This window comes from Pristis pectinata, chromosome 41 (genome assembly GCF_009764475.1).
Source record: "Pristis pectinata isolate sPriPec2 chromosome 41, sPriPec2.1.pri, whole genome shotgun sequence".
Taxonomy (NCBI): Eukaryota; Metazoa; Chordata; class Chondrichthyes; order Rhinopristiformes; family Pristidae; genus Pristis; species Pristis pectinata.
Window position 1 is genome coordinate 2,408,663 of NC_067444.1, and position 21,633 is coordinate 2,430,295.

Sequence of the window (21,633 nt, forward strand, 5' to 3'; positions counted from 1 at the left end):
AGCGGGTTGTAATGCTTGAGCATGTAGATATTAAGAAAACGGAGGTACTGGATATTTTGGAAAGCGTCAAGTTGGACATGTCGCCGGGACAGGATGAGATCTAACCCAGGCTGCTGTGGGAGGCGAGGGATAAGATTGAGGAGCCTCTGACGATGATCTTTGCATCATCAGTAGAGACGGGAGAGGTTCCAAAAGATTGGAGGGTTACGGATGTTTTTTTTTCCCTTATTCAAGAAAGGGAGTAGAGTTACCCCAGGATATTATAGACCAGTCAGTCTTAACTCAGTGGTTGGTAAGCTGATGGAGAAGATCCTGAGAGGCTGGATTTATGAACATTTGGAGAGTAATGATATGATTAGGAATAGTCAACATGGCTTTGTCAAGGGCAGGTCCTACCTTACGAGCCTGTTTGAATCTTTTGAGCATGCGACTGAACACATCGATGAAGGGAGAGCTGTAGATAGATGTAGTGTATATGGATTTCAACAAGGCATTTGATAAGTTGCCCCATGCAAGGCTCATTGAGAAAGTAAGGAGGCATGGGATTCAAGGGGACATTGCTTTGTGGATCCAGAACTGGCTGGCCTGTCGGAAGCAAAGAGTGGTTGTTGAAGGGTCATATTCTGCATGAAGTTCGGTGACCAGTGGTGTACCTGAGAAATCTGTTCTGGGTCCCTTGCTCTTTATGATTTTTATAAACGACCTGGATGAGGAAGTGGAGGGATGGGTTCGTAAGTTTGCGGATGACACAAAGGTTGGGGGTGTTGTGGATAGTATAGAGGGCTGTCAGAGGTTACAGCGGGACGTAGATAGGATGCAAATCTGGGATGAGAGTGGCAGATGCAGTTCAACCCAGATAAGTGTGAAATGGTTCATTTTGGTGGGTCAAATATGATAGCAGAGTATAGTATTAATCGTAGGACTTTTGGCAGTGTGGAGGATCAGAGGGATCTTGGGGTCCGAGTCCAGAGGACGCTCAAAGTCAGCTGCACAGGTTGACTCTGTGGTTAAGAAGGCATATGGTGTATTGTCCTTCATCAATCGGGGAATTGAATTTAGGAGCCAAGAGGCATTGCTGCAGCTGTATAGGACCCTGGTCAGACCGCACGTGCTCAGTTCCTGTCACCTCACTAGAGAAAGGATGTGGAAGCCATAGAAAGGGTGCAGGGGAGATTTACAAGGATGCTGCCTGGATTGGGGAGCATGCCTTATGAAAGCAGGTTGAGGGAACTTGAACTTTTCTCCTTGGAGCGACGGAGGATGAGGGGGGACCTGATAGAGGTATATAAGATGATGAGAGGCATTGATAGTCAGAGGCTTTTCCCCAGGGCTGAAATGGTTACCACAGGAGGACATATGTTTAAGGTGCTGGGAAGGAGGTGCACAGGAGATGTCAAGAGTAAGTGTTTTACTCAGAGAGTGGTGAGTGCGTGGAATAGGCTGCCGGCAACGATGGTGGAGGCGGTTACGATAGGGTCTTTTAAGAGATCTTTTGGAGAGTTGCATGGAGCTGAGCAAGATAGAGGGTTATGGCTAAGCCTAGTAATTTCTAAGATGGGGACAAGGTCGGCTCAGCTTTGTGGTTCGAAGGGCCTGAATTGTGCTGTAGGTTTTCTATGCTTCCAGGTCTCTCTGAAAACAGGCCCTCAGATCCAACTGCATGTTGATCAAAGTTCTTCCCCGAGTTTATCCCGTTTGCTGGTTTTATCCCACATCCCTCGGTACCTTTCCTATCCATGTACCTCGATGCAGATGCATTTTCACCTTTGTAATTTCACCCCTCTGCTCTCACGTCCACGGGCAGATAATTCCACATACTCACCACCGTCTGTGTGAATCACTTGTCCAGCACGTCCCCTTTAAATCTTTCCCCAACACCTTATTTCTACGTCATCTAGTTTAATGCTCCCCTACCCCTAAATAAAGACTGTGAGTAACCACCTTATTTCTACCCATCCTTATTTCATAAAACTCTTTGAGGTCACCCCTCAGTATACTTAGCTCCTGGGAATACTGTCCCAGACTCTTTCTCCCCTTCTTACTCAAGCACTGCCGTACTGGAAACACCTCAGCGAATCTTTCTGCTACCCTTCAATCTTAATCACATCTTTTCTGTAGGATAGCTCAAGAATTGCACACAATATTCCATGTGTTGCTAGCGGTCTGTACAAGTACAAATTGACTTTCTAATCCTTGTAATCTATTGCTCGTCAGAGAAAGGCAAGCGGACACGCCGCCTTCTCATGAACTGGTCGCCACTTTCAGGGAACTATGTACCTGTACACCGTGGACTCAGTGTTATACCACACTCCGCAAACTCCATAGTACAATGGTTTAATTTCTCAAGGTGCATCACTTCGTATATGCCTGAGTTAAATCCCATCTGTTATTCCATTGCGCCCTTCCGCAGTTGATCCAGAACCCATTGGAACCTTACTGAGACTTACTCACGGCCACCATACCACTAGGTTTGGTGTCATATGCAAGCTTTCTAATTAAGTCAGGTGTATTCTCATCCAGATCGTTATCTTGCACGAGAATCAACAGCGGACCGAGCGCCGATACTTGCGGCACACCACTGGTCACAAACCTCCAATCTGAAAAGCAGGAACGCATCACTGACTCCTTCCACCAAGTCAAGTTTGTATCAAATTGACGAGCTTTTCCTGTATCCCGTGTGATCTAACCTTCCGGACCAATCAAATTGTGGCACCTAATCGAAAAGCCCTCCTGAAGTCTATGCAGACAACGCCTAACGCCCCTGCATCTTCAACGCTTTTGGTCCCTTCTCGAAAACTACTTTGTGAGTCTCGATTTCCCAAGCACAAGTCCATCGAGACAACCCTAAATCAATCATTGCCTTTCCAAATGCTGCCAGATCCTGTCTCTCACAATCCGCTCCAGTACATTTCCAACTACTGATGTCAGGCTAGCCCTCCACTAGTTCCGTGGCGTGTCCTTGCAGCTCTTCTCAAATAATGGAATACAATTTCCTTCCTCTTGTGTTCCTGTACTTGCCTGATGTCAAAGGAAGTCATAATAATCTTTCCCACGGCCCCAGAAGTTTCCTTGCTTGCTTACAAAAACGTGGGAGGACACACCTGGGCATGCCCCTGTGATTTATCCGCCTTTAAAAGCTTTAAGCATGCCAGTACCTCCTGCTTCGTCATGCCAATATACATCAGTCTATCACTGATATCTTCCCTCAACTCGAATCCATTCATGTCAGCAGATAAAAACGAGAAGTATTCCTTGGAGAGGAGGCGATGCATGGAGAAGATAAACATTGAACGTATTGACTGGTGGGGCACGAATGAGGGGGCGGGTAGCCTGTTCCTACTCCAATATTCTTCTGTTAACCCTCTCTTAAATCGAGTGAACACATGTGTTACCCGAGTTCTGTGAGAAATATCCCAGACTCTTTTGCATGCTGGCAGAATATGACAGAGAAATTGATCGCCTTGATAGGAGACATCTTGTTGAGCGTCAACGAGGGCACAATTCAGGTAGTAAGGAACTGAGGGCAAATAACTGATCCTGGAAACACTCCCTTTGTCACATATCTTTCAACTGTGAAAAGTACCCACTTATTCTGACTGTATGTGATGACCTCTTAGTCTTCCATGTGAGAAATGATTGTCAAATCTGGGGGATTTCTTCCAAATTATTACTGTGAAAATAAATTAATGAAGAACAGATACGGGCGAATACGAGCGCTGTCCGTTACAGTGACATCAATGTAGAATCAAATTACTGATATGTATTTATCGAGATTTATTGCACATTGAGCTGATGCAAGCTTCAATTCCAACCAGAACCTGTCAGCAAATACAGCAGCGAAGTCCTGAATGCAGCGAGATCTCGGCAACTAATATGCCGTGTGTTGTGAGTGCCGAGAAGCAATCTGCCTTGTAAAATACCAGGCCATGAACATCAATACGGAGAGAGAATTCATGCTCCTGCCCTTATTTCTCAATGGATGTGTGCATCTGAGCTCGGTGGCGGGATTGTTTGTTGGATGGGGGTGATATTGGCCGGGCAGAGTGGTTACAATGATCGGCGTTGAGAAGCATCAGCTTTCTGCTTACCCGCGTTAATCAATGTTCGAGCCTGACTGGAGGAAATACTCACGGTCTCCTTTCCATGATCGTGTATGGTGGTGAAATGCTGACGGGGTGATACTGGAGTCAGTTGTGTTTTGTATATTCATTGCATGTCCGATTGTGCACGAGAGTGCATTTGGCTGCGGATTTGTGCATGTGTGTTTGTCTCTTTGTGTGTGCAATGTGTGATTTTGTTGTGCCATCGTGTGCCAACAGGTGTGAAACTAGTTTTGTCTGTGTCTGCTTAAATGTCCGTGTATGTGTGAGTTCTGGTGTGCCTGTGTGAATGTCTCTGGTTTTTGCCGATCTGTATTTCAGTGATTGTCTGCTTGTATTTGTAAGCTTGTATTGGTTTTGTCTTGTATTGAATTGCAGATTGTTTTCAATCCCCCACGATCTCTCCTTCTGAGTGCTTTTGTGTGTTTCTGTGTGGCTTGGTTTTGTTTCTATGTGGTTTCTGTCTGTGTGTGTCTATTGGTGTGTGTGTGTGTGTGTTGTGTGTGTGTGTGTGTGTGTGTGTGTGTGTGTGTGTGTGTGTGTGTGTGTGTGTGTGTGTGTGTGTGTCAGTGTGAGAGACATAGATAGGTAGATAGGTATAGAGAAAGAGAGAGACAGAGAGGAGAGAGAGAGAGAAAGCGGCCATGCTATCCGATCAGTCAGGCCAATCCAACTTCCACTTCATACTTTGTAAATGTCATGCGTGGTTTTGATGTGCGATTGTTTGTGTGGTTCTGTATACGTACGTGTGATCTAGTTTTCCCTGTGTTGATTTAAATGTCTCTGTGTCTGTGCATGTGTCATTGCGAGTGGGTATCTGAGTATATCTATGAGTGTCTTTTTCCAGGTAATGTGTTCATTTCTGAATGTGTGCTTGAATGACGGCTTGTTTGTGTTTCTCTGGTTTCATGTCTGCATGGTCGTTTCCATCTCTTTCTCTCTCTCTCTCTTTCTCTATCTCTCCCTCTCTCTCCATCTCTCTCTCTCTATCTATATCTATCTCTTTCTGAGCCTGAATGTGTTTCTGTGTGTTTAGCAAGATAGACAGAGAGAGGCAGAGAGAGAGAGAGGGAGAGAGAGAGAGAGCGAAAGAGGAAGAGAGAGAGAGAGAGAAGTACAGAGCGTGTCCACGCAATCCTACCAGTCACAGCAATTAAACTTCCATTTGTCCAGAAGTATGTGCAGTTCTATCCTTCCGATACCATCCAAACAGGAGGTAAGGGGGAAACCACGTGATAAACGTTATTTTAAAGCATTTCACAGAAAAGTAGCGACACATATATGTAACTCACTGCTCGGGAGTAAAGTCCCGGTTGTTCTTCCGATGTGCATGTCACTTGCGCGTCAACATGTCCACGGCCTCCCACTCTCCCTGTTTACCTCCGACTCCGCTTCTCCAAATGATACGTTCGTCATTCGGGTTTCTGGTATTGAAATGCCAGGCAAGATAATAACGCACAATAAATGAAAAAAAAGAGCCACGAATGAAGATTGAGTTTTGATAGAAAGAGGACGACATTCTCATCCGGTTGTCCATTTGGAACGACGGAGAGGAGAAATTGTGGAGCTGGCCGTTCGTTTTCTCATCTACACCTTGAGGTCAACATCAATGACGCTACTTCTTTCCACATAGATCCATCTGTTCACCAGTGAAACGGACGGCCGTAAATGAATAAACAGGCCGATAGATGGACAGACTGACAAGGAAACAAACAAACAGATACACAGGGTAACGGAGTCACGTCATCAGTTCCGTGAGCGAACAAACCAGGCCAGAAATGATGAGCAGAAATATTCAATGGGTACGAGTTGACGCGCGTTTATGGTGCACAGGAGATTCAGCTGGATGTAACCTGGATGGGAGCTTTTCAGTTACAAGCAGGCAGTAGTTAAGCTGTGTTTAATTTTCGTGGAAGGCATGGGGCAGAGTGATATCCTGAGAGTGGTATATCAAATCATGAGGAAAAGCAATCCGGGAGAAAGTAATAATCGTTTACCATTGGTGGGCGCATATTAACTGGTAGCTCGGAGGTACAGTGTGAGCTGAGATGCTGGAGGTTTAGAAGATAATTGAGTGGTTGGAGTGGGGAACGCTCTGCTGAGGAGGTGGCGGAGCGAGGGAGAGAAGGAAATTAATGTGGGAAAAGCTCTTCAGCTGTTTTATGGTTTAATCAGTTTAACAATTAAATTCAGTGGGTACTTCACCGCGTTCCTCAGCTCCTCTCTGAATCTGCTCTGGGTCAGGATATAAATAGATGTGTTGGTGCAGGAATTGAGAATTTGAAACATGGTCGCAGTTCGTTGTGTGATGGCAAGCGGTTCAGTCAAGTTCAGCTGATTGTATGCAATTCGGAAGTAAACAGTGTACACAACTTCCGTCGCCCACAGAAAGATGAAACTGCCGGTGATACTGAAGAGTAAAACGATGGACTTCCTTCGGTTTTCCATCTCCGGGTCCTTGTCATTCTCTCCATTGCTGCGGCCCCGCAGAGCCCTGCGGACTCTGTTGGCCGCTAATATCCTGCTCGCGGTCAGTGCATTGAGCAGTAAAATCAAGAAAAAAGGGGTGAAAGGGGTTAAGATGAGCCTAAACATGTCAAATGCGACCCAGGCTGGGGAAGTGAAGAAGCTTTGTTTCAGCACACACTCCCAGGGAACACCATCAATGAGATATTGTTGTTTGTGAATAAAGTACACAGGTGCAGACACAAGACAGGTCAGCACGCTCACTGTCCCTATAACCACAGCCGCCGTTCGCTCGGTGCAATACCTTGTTTTCAGCTTCTCACAACAAATAGCCACAAATCGATCAAAGGTGAAAGCGACCGTCATCCAGACAGAGACAATCGTAGCCGCAGAACGCAGGAAGATAGTTAGGGTGCACACGGGAGTTATGCGCAGGAACGAATTTCGGAAATAAATCTCATCACTCCACCTCAGTAAGGGATCAGTGAGAACGACCAGGAGGTCGGCCGCTGCCATTCCCATCAGGTAGCGAGTGATACATTTGGAAAGTCCGCACTTTCCCCGGGACAGGATCACAATCGCTACCAGGTTAACTGCAGAAGAGAGCAAAAGAATCAGATAATATTTTGATTCGACCCGGATGCAAAACAGCAAGATGCCAGCGGCAAAATCGAGAGCACGTCCCACGTCAATGCTTAACGTTGGCAGTGAACATTGTAAATCGCGACATCGAAGCTTACCGAGAACTCCAAAAGCTGAAATCACCGGATGATAAATGCGCTCGATTCTCCTGACTGTTCTGTATCCAATTCCCATTGTAGTGAGCAGCGGCGACACTCTGCTGGTGGCTGCTCCGTCGAGACCATGAACAAGGGTTCTCGATTTATATGGGACTCAGAGATATTCCCCGATCATTGATTGTGCAACATCACTTCAGCTACGTCAACAAAAACATTAAAGGCATTACTTCAGGACCACTGACTCTGGTGAAAATAACGGCTAATTTAGTGCAATCATCGCAGGGAGATACAAAAGATATCCTTCAATCTTCTCCGAGGAATGAAGGAACGTACACTTGCATGGAATTAATCCATCAATAATGCAGGCTTCTCTTTCAGTTCCGTTTTTTGACCATCAGAGTCTTGATAAATGATATTGAATCAGTTGGATGCATGTAAGATGATGCAGGCGCAGAAAGGCTGATTGTCAAAATGTACCTTACCGGAGTTAAATTTTCAAAAACGAAATGACATTGTGTAACGTTCGAGAAAGAAGGTTTAAAGAGAACTTGGAAGGCGCTGCCTGAGGACGTAGGGGAATCGGGCACTACGTTTCAGAGACAATCGCACAGACTCATGAATTGGCAAAGCACAGAACGATATGGCTCAATGCAGGGGAATGAGCTCAGAGTAGAGGGGTAAAAAGTCTGCATCTACGTGGTGGTCTGAAGGGCCTATTTGTTTGCTGGACATCTCTGTGACTTTACTAAAGACGAGGCTTAGGACTTAATGCTGCGGCTGAGTATGTCCATGTCCTATAAATAAACAGAGCGAGTAGTTTACTGTAGCGGTGCAGCGATTGAAGGTGGCGGCTCCGATTTGTGCAAATTTGGAGTCTTGGCCTTGAGCAGATGCCATCATTCCCGTAGATGTTTGGTGGGAGATTGGTGGGCGAGCAGATTGGGGAGAATAAGATGCAGGGAAATATCAAAGGAGAATTGGTTTGCACTGGAAACCACCATGGAATCTATGGGCTCGATTGACTCATTCTTAGTGGTGAGTGACGATGTCAGAATGGAACAGATTTCGGAGCTCAACTTCAGTGATTGATACATATCAGTCAGGTGGGCTTTGGTGAATTGGGCAGGAGCCCGGCATCAATGTTTGGAAGTGCTACAGTCAACGAAGCAGAGAGAAGCAGCGTTAAATAAAGGCCCATCGATTCCATATTGACCATCAACCACACATTTACATTAATCCATCTTTCAGTCTGATGCACTCGCCCAGATTCTACATCTCATCTGCATTTCAACTCCTAATTTTCTCACTATTATTACAACTACTATAGTTCATGTTTTTGACATTACCATTGTTGCGATCACTACTATCCCTATTCAACCACTACTGACGCACTTGACCACGGAATCTCACGAGATATGACACCTGTACTTTCACCGATTCTCTCCTCACCCTCCACGGGCCCAAAGAGTCCTTCCAGGTGAATCCGCGATTCCCTTGCATTTCTTCCAATCTCGCAGTCCGCATTCGGTGTTCATAAAGTTGTATTGACGACAAGAGAGAAAGCAAATTCAGTCTTGGTGATCACTTCGAGGGACATCTCCATGCAGACAGAGAGATACGCGGCATGGACACATGTCATCTGCCCAACTCGGCCGTGTCGACCAACTTGCTTAGCCGAGCTCATCCATCTGATTGACGTTGACGCGTGACCCTCTCAACCTTTCGTACCCATGTGCCTGCCGAAATTACTTTTTAACGTTGGAATTGTATCCACCTGTACCAGTTCCGCTGGCAGCTCTTTCCAAAGAAGCAATCACAGTGGGTGACGGAAATGTGTCACTCATATCCCCTTTAAATCTATGTCCTTCTATATTAAAACTATGTCCTCTGGACTTAGTCTCCACTAACAGGCAAAAAGACTTTGGCCATCCTCCATGCACATGCCATTGATGAATTTATAAATTTCTGTTGAGCATTTCAAAATCGACCACTTCGATGTGTATGAGATTCAATTCACCCGCCATTCCTTTGCCCTCTTCCCCAGTTGAGCGACATCCTGTTGAAATTTTGGATGGCCATTTTCACTTTGCACTACACCACCAACGTTGGTGTTGTTGACGGAAATGATTCACATGGAGTCCGCTTTCTATCCTCAGTACACACTTCCTGTTTATTGTAAGCTGAAGTCAACAGTAGAGTCAAGCGTCCTGGAACGACTGGTCCCGATCCAAAGTTTCGGTTATTCACATCATATTTCGTATATCCTTTTCATCTGGATCCCTGCCCGATATGGGCTGTGTATACATAGTGTGAGGTCCGCTTTTTACAGTGCCAAACTTCAGCTCCTCGTTTGCTTCGTGAACAGTGTACGTCTTTACATTAAATGTACAATGGTCAGGTTGCCCATCTTTAGCTCAACAATGAGCATGAGCTCGGCTCTGGAGCTCGACATCATCCAAGCAAAACGTTCCTCTTTTTTGGCACCTGATACACAACACTCAATATACATCCCATCCGCACTCCACAAACGTGACTGAAGTGATCACCACGGCTGCACCCACAACCTCTCCCAAATGCACGACTTCCATACCCAATGTGGGTCATGTCTGTGGGATCTCGTTACAATTCACTGTCCACACCGCCTTCACTTGGGCATCTACGTACTTCCTTCAACACCGCTGTGGGTAAATATGCGTTATTAACCTGACAACATTTTGGGAACTGGATCCCCTCAACGAATTTTCTTTCTAATGCAGTTTCCACCTTGCTCTCACCTTCACACGGTCGTTTTCTGACACTTTCCATTATTAGGGTATCTCCGTGTCTGTCTCAGGAGAAAACCCAGTCAGAAACCTTCAGTAGCCCCTACAAACATCAGTCGCTGTTGGACTGCACTTGCTCCCGACCCCGCCTGAAGCAGGGTTCCTCCGTCTTCGTCGCATTTACTCTGATGATGGGGTAATGCAAACCACAGGCAATGAAATGTCTTCCTTCATCAGCGACCGTAGGTTCCCCTCTACCATCGTTGATAGAGCCTTTGACCGCATCTCACCTATGTCCCTCTCCTCTAGTCCAACAAGACCTCTTCTCCTGCTGTGTGCAAGAACATTTTCCCTGTGTCCTCACCTCCCACCCACCAACCACCGAACTGAACGGATCATCCTTTGCAATTTCCACCAGCTCCAACAAGATTCCTCTCCAGCCCGATCTTCACCTCCTCGTCACTTTCACCATTCTGGAGGAATTGCTCCTTTCGCAGATACCTGTTCCCCTCTTCCGTCTCCAGCAACCACTCCATTCCTCACGGCCCATCATCATGCAACTGCTAGAGAAACAACACCTGCCCTTTCACCTTTTCCGTTCATCCACGGGTACAAACACTCCTTCCAGACGAATCGCCGATTTCATTTCATTTCCTCCAATCTCCGATTCCGCATTCGCTGTTGTCAATTTGTTATCGATTGTATCGGAGAACACGAATGCAGACTTGGTAATCAATTTGCGGAAGAGCTCTGCAGGATCATCGAGTTACGCAGCACTAAAACGCGGCCTTGGATCCACCTTATTCATGTCGATCGAGGTTCCTTCCTGAGGTTGTCCCACTCACGGTTTTTGGGTTAGCGTAAAGGTACCAGAGCGCCAGAGACGCGGGTTCAATTCCGGCCGCTGTCTGTGAGGAGTTTCTACGTTCTTCCCGTGTCTGCGTGGGTTTCCTCCGGGTGCTCCGGTTTCCTCCCACATTCCAAAGGCTTAAGAGTTAGGAAGTTATGGGCATGCCTTTTTGGCGTCGGAAGCGTGGCGACACTTGCTCGCTGCCCGCAGAACACTGTACGCAGAAGATGCAAAGGACAATGTCGCACAGACAAAGCCACCCTGGCTGCCCCCAACCGGCCATTGCCTTTCCCGATGCTGACGGATCCTGGCTCTGAAAATCCCCTCCAGGAACTTTCCAAACGATGCTAGGCTCAACCGCCGCAGTTCCCTGCTTTGTAGTTGCAGTCCTTCTCAAATAAAGGCACAAAATTTGCCATCCTCCAAAACCCCGGTACCTCGCTGCGCTGATGGCAAAGGAAGACACAACTAACTTTTCCACGGCCCCAGGAACTTATTTCGTAGCTTGCCACAACGTCCGAGGCTACAACTGGACATATTCAATGATATAACGGCATCTAAAAACTTTTAACTCTCCTGCACCTCCTGATTCGTAATGCCCACATACATCAGTATATCACTGACCTTTTACATGAACTCGCCTGCTTCCATATACTTCTTCACAGTAAATACAGGCGAGAATTAGTCATTTCACATGACATCAGGATTGGGGGCATAATAGACGGCGAGGAAGTCCATGGAAGTCTGCAACGTGATCTTGACCAGCTGGGAATATGGGCTGAAAAATGGCAGATGAAAGTTAATGCAGACAAGTGTGAGGTGTTGTATTTTGACTAAATTTAGGCAGTGAATGTTTGGGCTCTGTGGTGCGCCGCAGGACAAAGGAATCAAATTTCCGAGGATGTTGCCGGGACTTGAGTATGAGTTACAGGGAAAGGTTGAATAGATTAGAACTTTATTCCCTGGAATGCAGGATAATTACGGGAGATCTTGTAGAGGTCTGCAACATTATGAGAGGTCGAGATAAGGTGAATACATGCAGGTTTATTCCTCAAAGGTTGAGTGAGACTGCAACTGGAGGTCATTAGTTTCGGGTAAAAGGTGAAACATATATAAGGAGTGTGGTGTGAGTGTGGAACGAGCTGCCAACGGAAATGGAAATTTCCGGTTCAGTTGTAACATTCAAGAAAAGTTTGGCTTGGTCCATGGATGGGAGGGGTTTTGAGGGATATGGTCCAGGTGCAGGTCCATGGGGCTAGGCAGAAGATCAGGGCGGCATGGACAAGATGTGCCGAAGGGCCTGTTTAGATACAATACTACTCTGAGACTCCGTGACTCTATTTCACAGGAGATGAGGCACGGGGTACATCAATACATTCGAATAGTGGGGCAGGCTTGGTAGGCCAAGTGGCCTATTCCTACTCCCATTTTCTTATGATTACCCTGCCTAAAATCGCAAAAGCACGCGTGTTACCGGAAAATATGCGGGAAACATAACAGAAATTGACCGCCTTGATAGACAACAGCGTGCAGAGCGTCAGCAAGGATAGGCTACAGGTAAGAGCTAACTGAAAACCAATAACAAATCTTTGCAACACCCCATTTCTCACACATTGTTCCACTGTGAAAAATACCCATTTATTCTAGCACCGTGATGAGCTCTCGGTCTTCTATGTGATAATTAATTGCTATTTCTGGGGTATTTCATCAAAATTAGCAATTGAAAATGAATTAATGGAGAACGTATGCGGGAGAGTCGGAATACATCGAGGTTTTGCCCATTGAATTGATACAAGCTTCAATCCCATCCGGAACCCATCAGCAAATGTTGCAGATAAATCCAGCATGCAGCGAGATCTCTGCAATAAATGTTCCTTGTTATGAATGGCGAGTAACATTCGGCCCTGTGAAATCCCAGGCCATGGACAGGTATATGGAGAAAGGGTTCGCGCACTGCACATATTTCTCAATGGATGTCTGTGTCTGGCAGTGGTGGTCGAGCTGTTTATGTGGAAGAGGTGACCTTGAGTGGAGGAAATCCTGACGGACTCCTTTCTATTTTCAATGCCTGGAGGGAAGTGAAATGCTGGCATGGTGACAGTCAAGTACGTTGTGTTTTGTGTGTATTTTGCATGCCTGATTGTGCGCCAAAGTGCGATTCGTTGCGTGTCTTTGTGTTTGCGTGTTTGTCTCTCTGTGCATGCAATGTATTGTTTTGCTGTGCGATTGCTTGTGTTATGCTTGGGCATGTCGATGTGAGGAAAGACGATGTGCTGGAACAGTGGAAAAACATTGCAATAGATAAGTCACCGGGACCGGACGGGATATATCCAAGGTTTTTACGGGAAGCTAGGGAAGAGTTTGCTACGCTTTGGCGATGATCTTTGCGTCCTCACTGGATACAGGAGTAGTGCCAGATGATTGGAGGGTGGCAAATGTCGTTCCTTTGTTTATGATGGGAAGTAGGGATCACCCTGGGAATTACAGATCAGCGTGTCTTACGTCAGTGGTGGGCAAGTTACTGGAGAAGATTCTCTGAGACAAGAATTGTGAGCACAGAGAAGGATAGGCTGATTAGGGCAGTCAGAATGGCTTTGTGAGCGGCAAGTCGTGCCTCACGAGCCTGACTGAATTCTTTGAGGATGTGACAAAGCACATTGATGGTGGTAGATCAGTGGATGTGGCGAACATGGATTTTAGTAAGACGTTTGATAAGGTTCCTCATGGAAGGCTTATTCAGAAAGTCAGGAGGCATGGGAACCAGGGAAATCTGTCTGTGTGGATTCGGAATTAGATAGCTCATGGAAGACAGAGGGTGGTGGGAGATGGAGCGTATTCTTCCTGGAGGTGGGTGACCAGTGGTGTTCCTCTGGAATCTGTTCTGGGACCCCTGCTCTTTGAGATTTTTTTATAAATGACTTTGATGACGATATGGAAGGCTGGGTTAGTAAGTTTGCTGATGATGCAAAAGTTGGTGGTGTTGTGGATCGTGTAGAATGTTGCTGTAGATTACAACAGGATATTAATAGAATGCAGAGCTGGGCTGACAAGCGGCAGATGCAGTTCAACCCGGATAAGTGTGAAGTGATACACTTCGTGAGATCGTATTCGAAGCCTGTATACAATGTTAATGACAGGACTCTTTGCAGTGTGGAGGAACAGAGGATCTTGGTGTCCACGTCCCTAGATCCCTTAAGGTTGCCATGCAGGTCGATAGGGTTGTCAAGAATGCGTATGGAGTGTTGGCCTTCATTAGTCGGGGTATTGAGTTCAAGAGCCGCGAGGTGATGTTGCAGCTCTGGAGAACTGAGTGAGCGAGCTAGGGATTTTCTCTTTGGAGAGAAGAAAGATGGTAGGTGACTTGATTGAGGTGTACAAGATGATAATAGGTATAGATCGAGTGGACAGTCAGAGACTTTTTCCCAGTGTGACAATGGCTAACACTAGGGGACATAATTTTCAGGTGATTGGAGCAAGGTACATAGGGGAAGTCAGGGGTAAATTTTTTACACAAAAATTGGTAGGTGCGTGGAAAGCACTGCCGGCAGACGTTATGGGGCAGATACGTGAGGGACATTTAAGAGACTATTAGATAGACACATGAATGATAGAAAAATGGGGTGCTCTGAGGGAGGGAAAGGTTAGATAGATCTTAGGTCAGGATAAAATGCCGGCATTACATTGTGGGCCGAAGGGCCAGCATTGTGCTTCAGTGTTCTATGCTTTATGTTCTATGTTATTCTTTATGAATATGAGTTCGATCTCAGTTTTGTCGGCAAAGAATTAAGTTCCATGGAGGCGTTTGCGCGGCGATTTAATGAAGTTGTTTGATTGTCGCGCATTCCCACTTCTGGAGACGCCGTGGTCGCGCTTGTTTGGATGTGCTCAACATCGCGAATAGTTTTCAGTACGCGGAGAGACTTACGTTTTGCAGATGGCGGAGAGTAGAGAAGGAATATCAAACGTTAAGCTTATTGTTAGTGCAATCTCATGAAAGGTAAGCATTTCTTTTACGTAAGGACTGATTACTTCATCGACAGGATGGTCGTACCGAAGCCAGAAAGGAAATGAGGGAAGGGCGGGAGAACTGAACTTAATCCTTGAAGGGAGTCAGTGATTTAGGTGCTGACCTGCGCAAAATTAAATGTTATTTGTCGAGGCCTGTCCCTATTTTGTATTAATACATCCAACACCACGAATGCCTCCTATTCCAGAGAAAACAAGACCATTCTTAACAGTCTGTCTCCATGCATAATTCTCTGGTCTTTTCAAGGTTACTAAAAATGAGCTGTGCACCTCTCCTGCTGTTAATTATGTGCATTGCATCCGTAAATGTATGAAAGTGCAGCAAATTGCAGTCCTGGTACTGCACATATTGCAGTTCCCGGTAAACCACTCGATCCAGTGGCTTTCAGTGTAAGTCTTTAATTGTGTTTCAATACTGGGAAGGTTTCCCTCGCTGCCTGATGTCCAGGACTGGCTCTCCAGTTGCACCAACTATCAAACTCGAGTTTATTGTAATATTCTCAAGCACAAGTGAGCACAGGTCCCAAGAAACGTACATGCAGCAGCATCGCAGGCACATCGCATTCCATGCACAAAATCCACAAAAATATGGAAAATTATACAAGAAATAACACAATTAGGACAAAAAAACTACGATGTCCACAGTAGTGCAGAGTGGTCAAAGTATCCTACTGTTGCTAAACTGAGGTGTTATCAGGGTTGGAAGAGAACCTTATGGTTGAAGGGAAGTAGCCGTTCTTGAACCTGATTGACGTCATTGGCAAAATCTGTCGTCTTGACTCTTTTAACCGAATCAGCAGCGTGTGATATATTCAGAGCAATTTGACAAACAAAAGCTGGAAACGAAATCTTTCACTGTGCTTAAATCTTCCCTTCGTGTTTGCGATGTAGAATCACATTCCATAAATAGATTTAACATGGCGAAGCCACATTATAAACTCCAAAAAAACACTGGTGCTGACGTGATGTGTTTGTTCCGAAGACCGTAACAAATAACGTTAATGAATGTTGAAATCTTGTCAGCGGAGACTTAACTTTCTGTATAAATTAGGGCTGCTTAAGATGTGTCATATCACACTGCGTGTCGGAGCTGTGATTTTCAGATCAACAGAAGTTGCTGCCTCTGACCGAGATGGAATATCCTCTGATACACAGGATAGAGGCCATTTACTATCCCGTTCTGGCTTGCGTTGGAGTTCCCGGTAAGCCACAATAAATCTATAAATCATCAACCGTTCTGCAGTACTGCAACTGGAAAGGTTTCTCTCGCTGCCTGATATTTAATACCGGCTCTTCAGTTTCAACAACTGAATGGCAGAATGCCGAACGTCTTCCATCTTTTAGTACAGTCGGAATTGTGTGACATTTCTGATGAAATCGCTTTTGTACGCAGTCCTTGTGTGATCTTTGGGTCTATCTTCATCCCAAGTCAATTATTGACTGGTGAAATGTCCGAGGATTTAAAATGATCAGTTGAGAAAATTTATTGCAATTACATGTGTTGTTAATCTGCTGCATTTTATTCTGTACTGGAGTTACTATTTGGTGTCTGCTTCAAGGCGACATGAAAAGGCTTTGGCGAGTAGGGTTAAGGAGAATCCCAAGGCTTTTTTCTCGTACGTAAAGAGCAGAAGGATGGCTTGGGTAAAGGTAGGTCCGATTAAAGACAAAGGTGGGAGAATGTGCCTGGAAGCTGTTGAAGTGTGTGAGGTTCTCAATGCATACTTCTTCAGTATTCACCAAGGAGAGGGGTATAAATGATGCTGAGAACAGTGTAGGTGAGGGTAATGCTCTAGAGTATGTAGATATTAAGAGAGAGGATGTGTTGGAGTTGTTAGAAAATATTAGGACAGATAAGTCCTCGGGGCCTGACGGAATATTCCCCAGGCTGCTTCGTGAGGCGAGGGAGGAGATTGCTGAACCGTTGGTTAGGATCTTGGAGTCCTCGTTGTCAACGGGGATGTTACCGGAGGATTGGAGGGTGGCGAATGTTGTCCCCTTATTCAAGAAAGGCAGTAGGAATAGTCCAGGGAATTCCATACCAGTGCGCTTTACGTCTATGGTGGGTAAGCCGTTGGAAAGAATTCGAAGAGTTAGGATCTATGAGCAGTTAGAGAAACATGGACTGATTAGGTACAGACAGCATGGCTTTGTGAAGGGAAGATCTTGTCTCACAAGCCTGATAGGATCTTTGAGGAGGTGACCAGGAAGATTGATGAGGGTAGTGCAGTGGATGTGGTCTACATGGATTTTAGTAAGGTGTTTGACAAGGTTCTGCGTGGTAGGCTTCTTCAGAATATCAGAGGCCAAGGGATCCGGGGAAACTTGGCCGTGTGGATTCAAACTTGGCTTGCCGGTAGAAAGCAGAGGGTTGTGGTGGAGGGATTGCATTCATATTGGAGGGCTGTGACTAGTGGTGTCCCGCAGGAATCGGTTCTGGGACCTCTACTTACTGTGATATTTATTAACGACTTAGATGAGGCGATGGAAGGATGGGTCAGCAAGTTTGCCGATGACACAAAGATTGGTGGTGTTGTGGATAGTGTGGAGGGCTGTCGAAGCTTGCAGAGGGATATTGATATGATGCAGATCTGAGGTGACAAGTAGCAGATGGAGTTCAATCCGGAGAAGTGTGAGGTGGTACACTTTGGAAGGACAAACTCCAAGGCAGAGTACAGGGTAAATGGCAGGATTCTGGGCAGTGTAGAGGAGGGGAGGGATCTGGGGTTCATATCCACAGATCACTGAAAGTTGCCTCGTAGGTGGATAGGGTAGTTAAGAAAGCTTATGGGATGTTAGCTTTCATAAATCGGGGGATTGAGTTTCAGAGTCGCGAAGTGATGATGCAGCTTTACAAAACACTAGTTAGGCCACAGTGTACTGTGTCGAGTTCTGGTCGCTTCATTATAGGAAGGATGTGGAGGCGTTGGGAAGTGTGCAGAGGAGATTTACCAGGATGCTGCCCGGATTAGAGAGTGTGGATTACGAGAAGAGACTAAAGGAGCCAGGGCTGTTCTCATTGGAGAGAAGGAAGATGTGGGGAGACATGATAGAGGTATGCAAGATCTTGAGAGGAATAGATAGAGTGGACAGCCAGCGCCTCTTTCCCAGGGCGCCAATGCTCAAAGCAAGAGTACGTGGCTATAAGGTATTGGGTGGGAAGTTCAAGGGTGATGTCAGAGGGAGGTGTTTCACCCAGAGAGTGGTTGGGGCGTGGAATGCGCTGCCTGGGGTGGTGGTGGAGGCTGATACATTGGACAAGTTCGAGAGATTGTTAGATAAGCACATGGAGGAAATTAAATTCGAGGTATATGCAGGAGGAAGGGGTTAGATAGTCTTAGATGTGGTTTGAAGGGCGGCACAACATGGTGTGCCGAAGGGCCTGTTTGTGCCATATTTTTCTGTGGTTCTACCGTTCTATGCGTTATTCATTAGACAGGGTTTCTCGCACACCAAGAACCCATTCATTGGGTGAGTATCAGCGACCCCTCCAACACCAGCTCTCCTGCCTTATTCCTCTTCGAGTCGAACGCTTATGGCTTAAAGTGTTGCAGTGTACCTTTCCGCACCTCTCTGGCTCTGCGCTCTGACACTGGATCCAGTTTTCACTTTGCTCTTGCGCAGGATAGGTTTGTCCATTGATTGATACTTATTTCGAGTTTCGCGCATAAAATAAGAGCCGAAAGTGTTGGACGAAGTTTATTAACATGGACTGAAAACTGGTTGTCATGCAGTGGGATTAAAAGCGTCATTTTCCGTCGTGAAGGAAGTACCTTGTGGCGTACCCAGGGAACTGTTCTTAGCACCAAGTGATTTATCATTTACACGAATTGCCTTGACGAATTATAATGATTCCAAGTCTGCTGGTGATGCGGAGGCAGGTGGAAGGGTAAGTTGTGACGAGGACATTGTGATTCTGCAACGGGATATGGAGTTTACTGTGGGGAAGTGTGAGGTTTTGCAATTCGGTAAAATCAATCAGAAGTGGATTATTATCTAAAGTTCAAGTTCACGTTTATTGCCATGTGCATAAATGCCCAGAGTATAACATGAGCGTTTTACAGCAGCAGAACACTAGATTACAAACTTGACAAAGGTAACTTAACATCTGCCAAAATTAAGGGAAATTGTACATAGCTTACACCACTAAATAAACAGAAATAAACAAAAATGAATAACGACATTCGTATGAGATGAGGGGAATATTATACCAGGGTAGCATTTCAGTTTATCAGTCGGTTCTGACGGCAGTGAGTAAGAAGCAGTTGCTGAACCTTGGGGTGTGGGTCTTCAGGCTCCGCAACCCCCTGCCTTCTGGCAGCATCGAGAAGAAGGCCTGGTCCGGGTGGAGGAGGGGGGGAGGGTGTCCTGATTAATGGATCTCGTGTTCTGTACCCCTGGGCCATCTTTACCCGTGATGGTGAGTAACTCAGAATGAGCGACGTTCCGAGGGATCTTGGTGTCCCAGTGCATGTACCAGATAATTCAGCAGGAATATCTAACAAATACTTAGGAAGGGAAACGAATTATTGTTCGTTATTGTGGGTGGGTTGTTTGTGGGAGATTTTGCTGCAGTTGTACAGTGTGTTGGTAAGGACACACTTAGAATACTGTGTACAGCTCTGGCTCCCCTTAACTATAAAATGATACAGCAGCGTTGGTGGAATTCCGAAAGGCGAGTTTCTGGGATCAAAGCTATGTCCTATGATGGAAGCTCGAACTTTGAGTTCTGGCTTTATCTGAGTTCAGAATAATAAAGGGTGACCTGATTCATACAGAAAACATCCTAAAGGGCCTCAACAAGGTGGAGGTTGAGATGATTTCACAAGTGGGAAGAGAGACAAACAAGGTGTTGTGCTTACAAAATAAGCGGCCGGTCGTTTAATACTGAAGTGCGGAGACTGCTGTTCTCTGAGAGGCTGCTGAATCTCGGGAATACCGTATCCTAGAGGCGCTGGAGATTTCATCATTACGTATACTTAACGCGGAGAAGAGTGTGAATTTGAATGGTCGACGAAATGAGTGTTTGAAGATCTGGAACCGAAGAGGAGCAGAGGCCAGTATAAATCAGCCAAGATCTTATTGAATGGAGCGGCAAACATGAGGGATCTGGTGGCCCACTCCTGCTCCTATGATTTGTGCTTTTGTTTCCAGGAATGAGAAGGGCAGGGAATATTTCAGCTGGAAGATGCTTCCTCAGAACTGGGAAAGAGCAAAGATAATTTCAGAAATACTGACGTGGCTGTTTGACTTGGAAAGAAAATTTCCTTTATCTTTCGGCAAATGCTGCCAGACCTGCTCAGTGTTTCCAACATTTCCAGTGTTTAGTTTGTATTTCAATTTCCTATAGTTCTGTTTAAATTTTCAATCTGTTACAAGAGAACTGGGCGTCTCGCTCGGAGAGCGCTGCTTTGTCTCCAGTACTCATCGGTAAATCCGCCGCTCCGCTTTCTCTCTCTTGTAGTCAACTTGCTGGCGATGGTTATCCTGTCCCGAGGAAAGTGCGGTCTCTCCAAATGTGTCACCCGTTACCTGGTGGGAATGGCAGCGGCCGATCTCCTGGTGGTTATCTCGGATCCCGTGTTGAGATGGACTCGAGTGCTTCATTTTCAAGGTTCGTTTTTGTTCATTACTCCGGTGTGCAGGCTCTCAACAGTGGCGAGATTTGCAACCAACACGGTTTCTGTCTGGGTGACGGTCGCGTTCACCTTTGATCGATTTGTGGCCATTTGTTTTGAGAAGCTGAAGAGCAAATATTGCAGGGAGGGAACGGCGGCCGTGGTTATAGGGGCAGTGAGTGTGCTCGGCTGTTTGGAGAGTGTCCCTTGGTTTTTCCTGTATGAACACGTCTACATTATTAACAACATTCCATGGTATTGTGTACCGTCTGAGAGCTTCCTGCGCTCCTTTTTGTGGGGCGCATTTGAAATGTTCCACTTCACGTTAACCCCTTGTGCCCCGTTCCTTCTCATTTTACTCCTCAATGTTCTGACAACCAGGCGCATTCTAACTGCCAGTAGAGCGCGACGGGCACTCCGGAGCCGCAGCGATGGAGAGAAGGTCGAGGATGCAGAACTGCAAAACCGAAGGAGATCCATAATTTTACTCTTCAGTATCAGTGGTAGTTTCATACTGTTATGGGTGACAATGGTTGGGCAGATGTTTTACGTGCGAATTACTGGCAATTACGTTTACACATCCATATCTGACCCGAGCTTTATCACAGAACACGTATCGACGATGCTGCAACTGCTCAGCACCTGCACAAACACGTGTATTTATGCAGTGACTCAGCGTAAATTCAGGAAGCAGCTGATGTGCGCAGTGACATGTCCAATCAAATTGGTGATTCGAATATTCAAGTAACTTCAGAGCATCAAGCGCCATCGAAAGGGCGTGGTCTTTCCAAATTTCCTGAATATCAACAAAAGAATAGACAGGAAGACCAAAAGAGAGATGGACAGACAGACATCTAGATAAAGAAATATTGAGATAGGTGGATGCAGAGACAGATAGATAGATAGATAGATAGATAGATAGATAGATAGATAGATAGATAGATAGATAGATAGATAGATAGATAGATAGATAGATAGATAGATAGATAGATAGATAGATAGATAGATAGATAGATAGATAGATAGATAGATAGATAGATAGATAGATAGATAGATAGATAGATAGATAGA

General features: G+C 45.8%; 1 protein-coding gene across 1 annotated transcript; it reads left to right on the top strand.

Moving 5' to 3' along the window:
* The first annotated feature begins 20,485 nt into the window (after nt 1–20,485).
* LOC127587582 (probable G-protein coupled receptor 139) lies at nt 20,486–21,310 on the top strand. The gene has a single exon (XM_052045993.1). It carries the CDS (start codon nt 20,486–20,488, stop codon nt 21,308–21,310), a length of 825 nt encoding a protein of 274 aa, XP_051901953.1.
* Nucleotides 21,311–21,633: the final 323 nt, after the last annotated feature.

Bases quoted from the DNA above. Each gene is read 5' to 3' on its own strand.
- LOC127587582 (XM_052045993.1), top strand. From the start codon at position 20,486: ATGGCAGCGGCCGATCTCCTGGTGGTTATCTCGGATCCCGTGTTGAGA.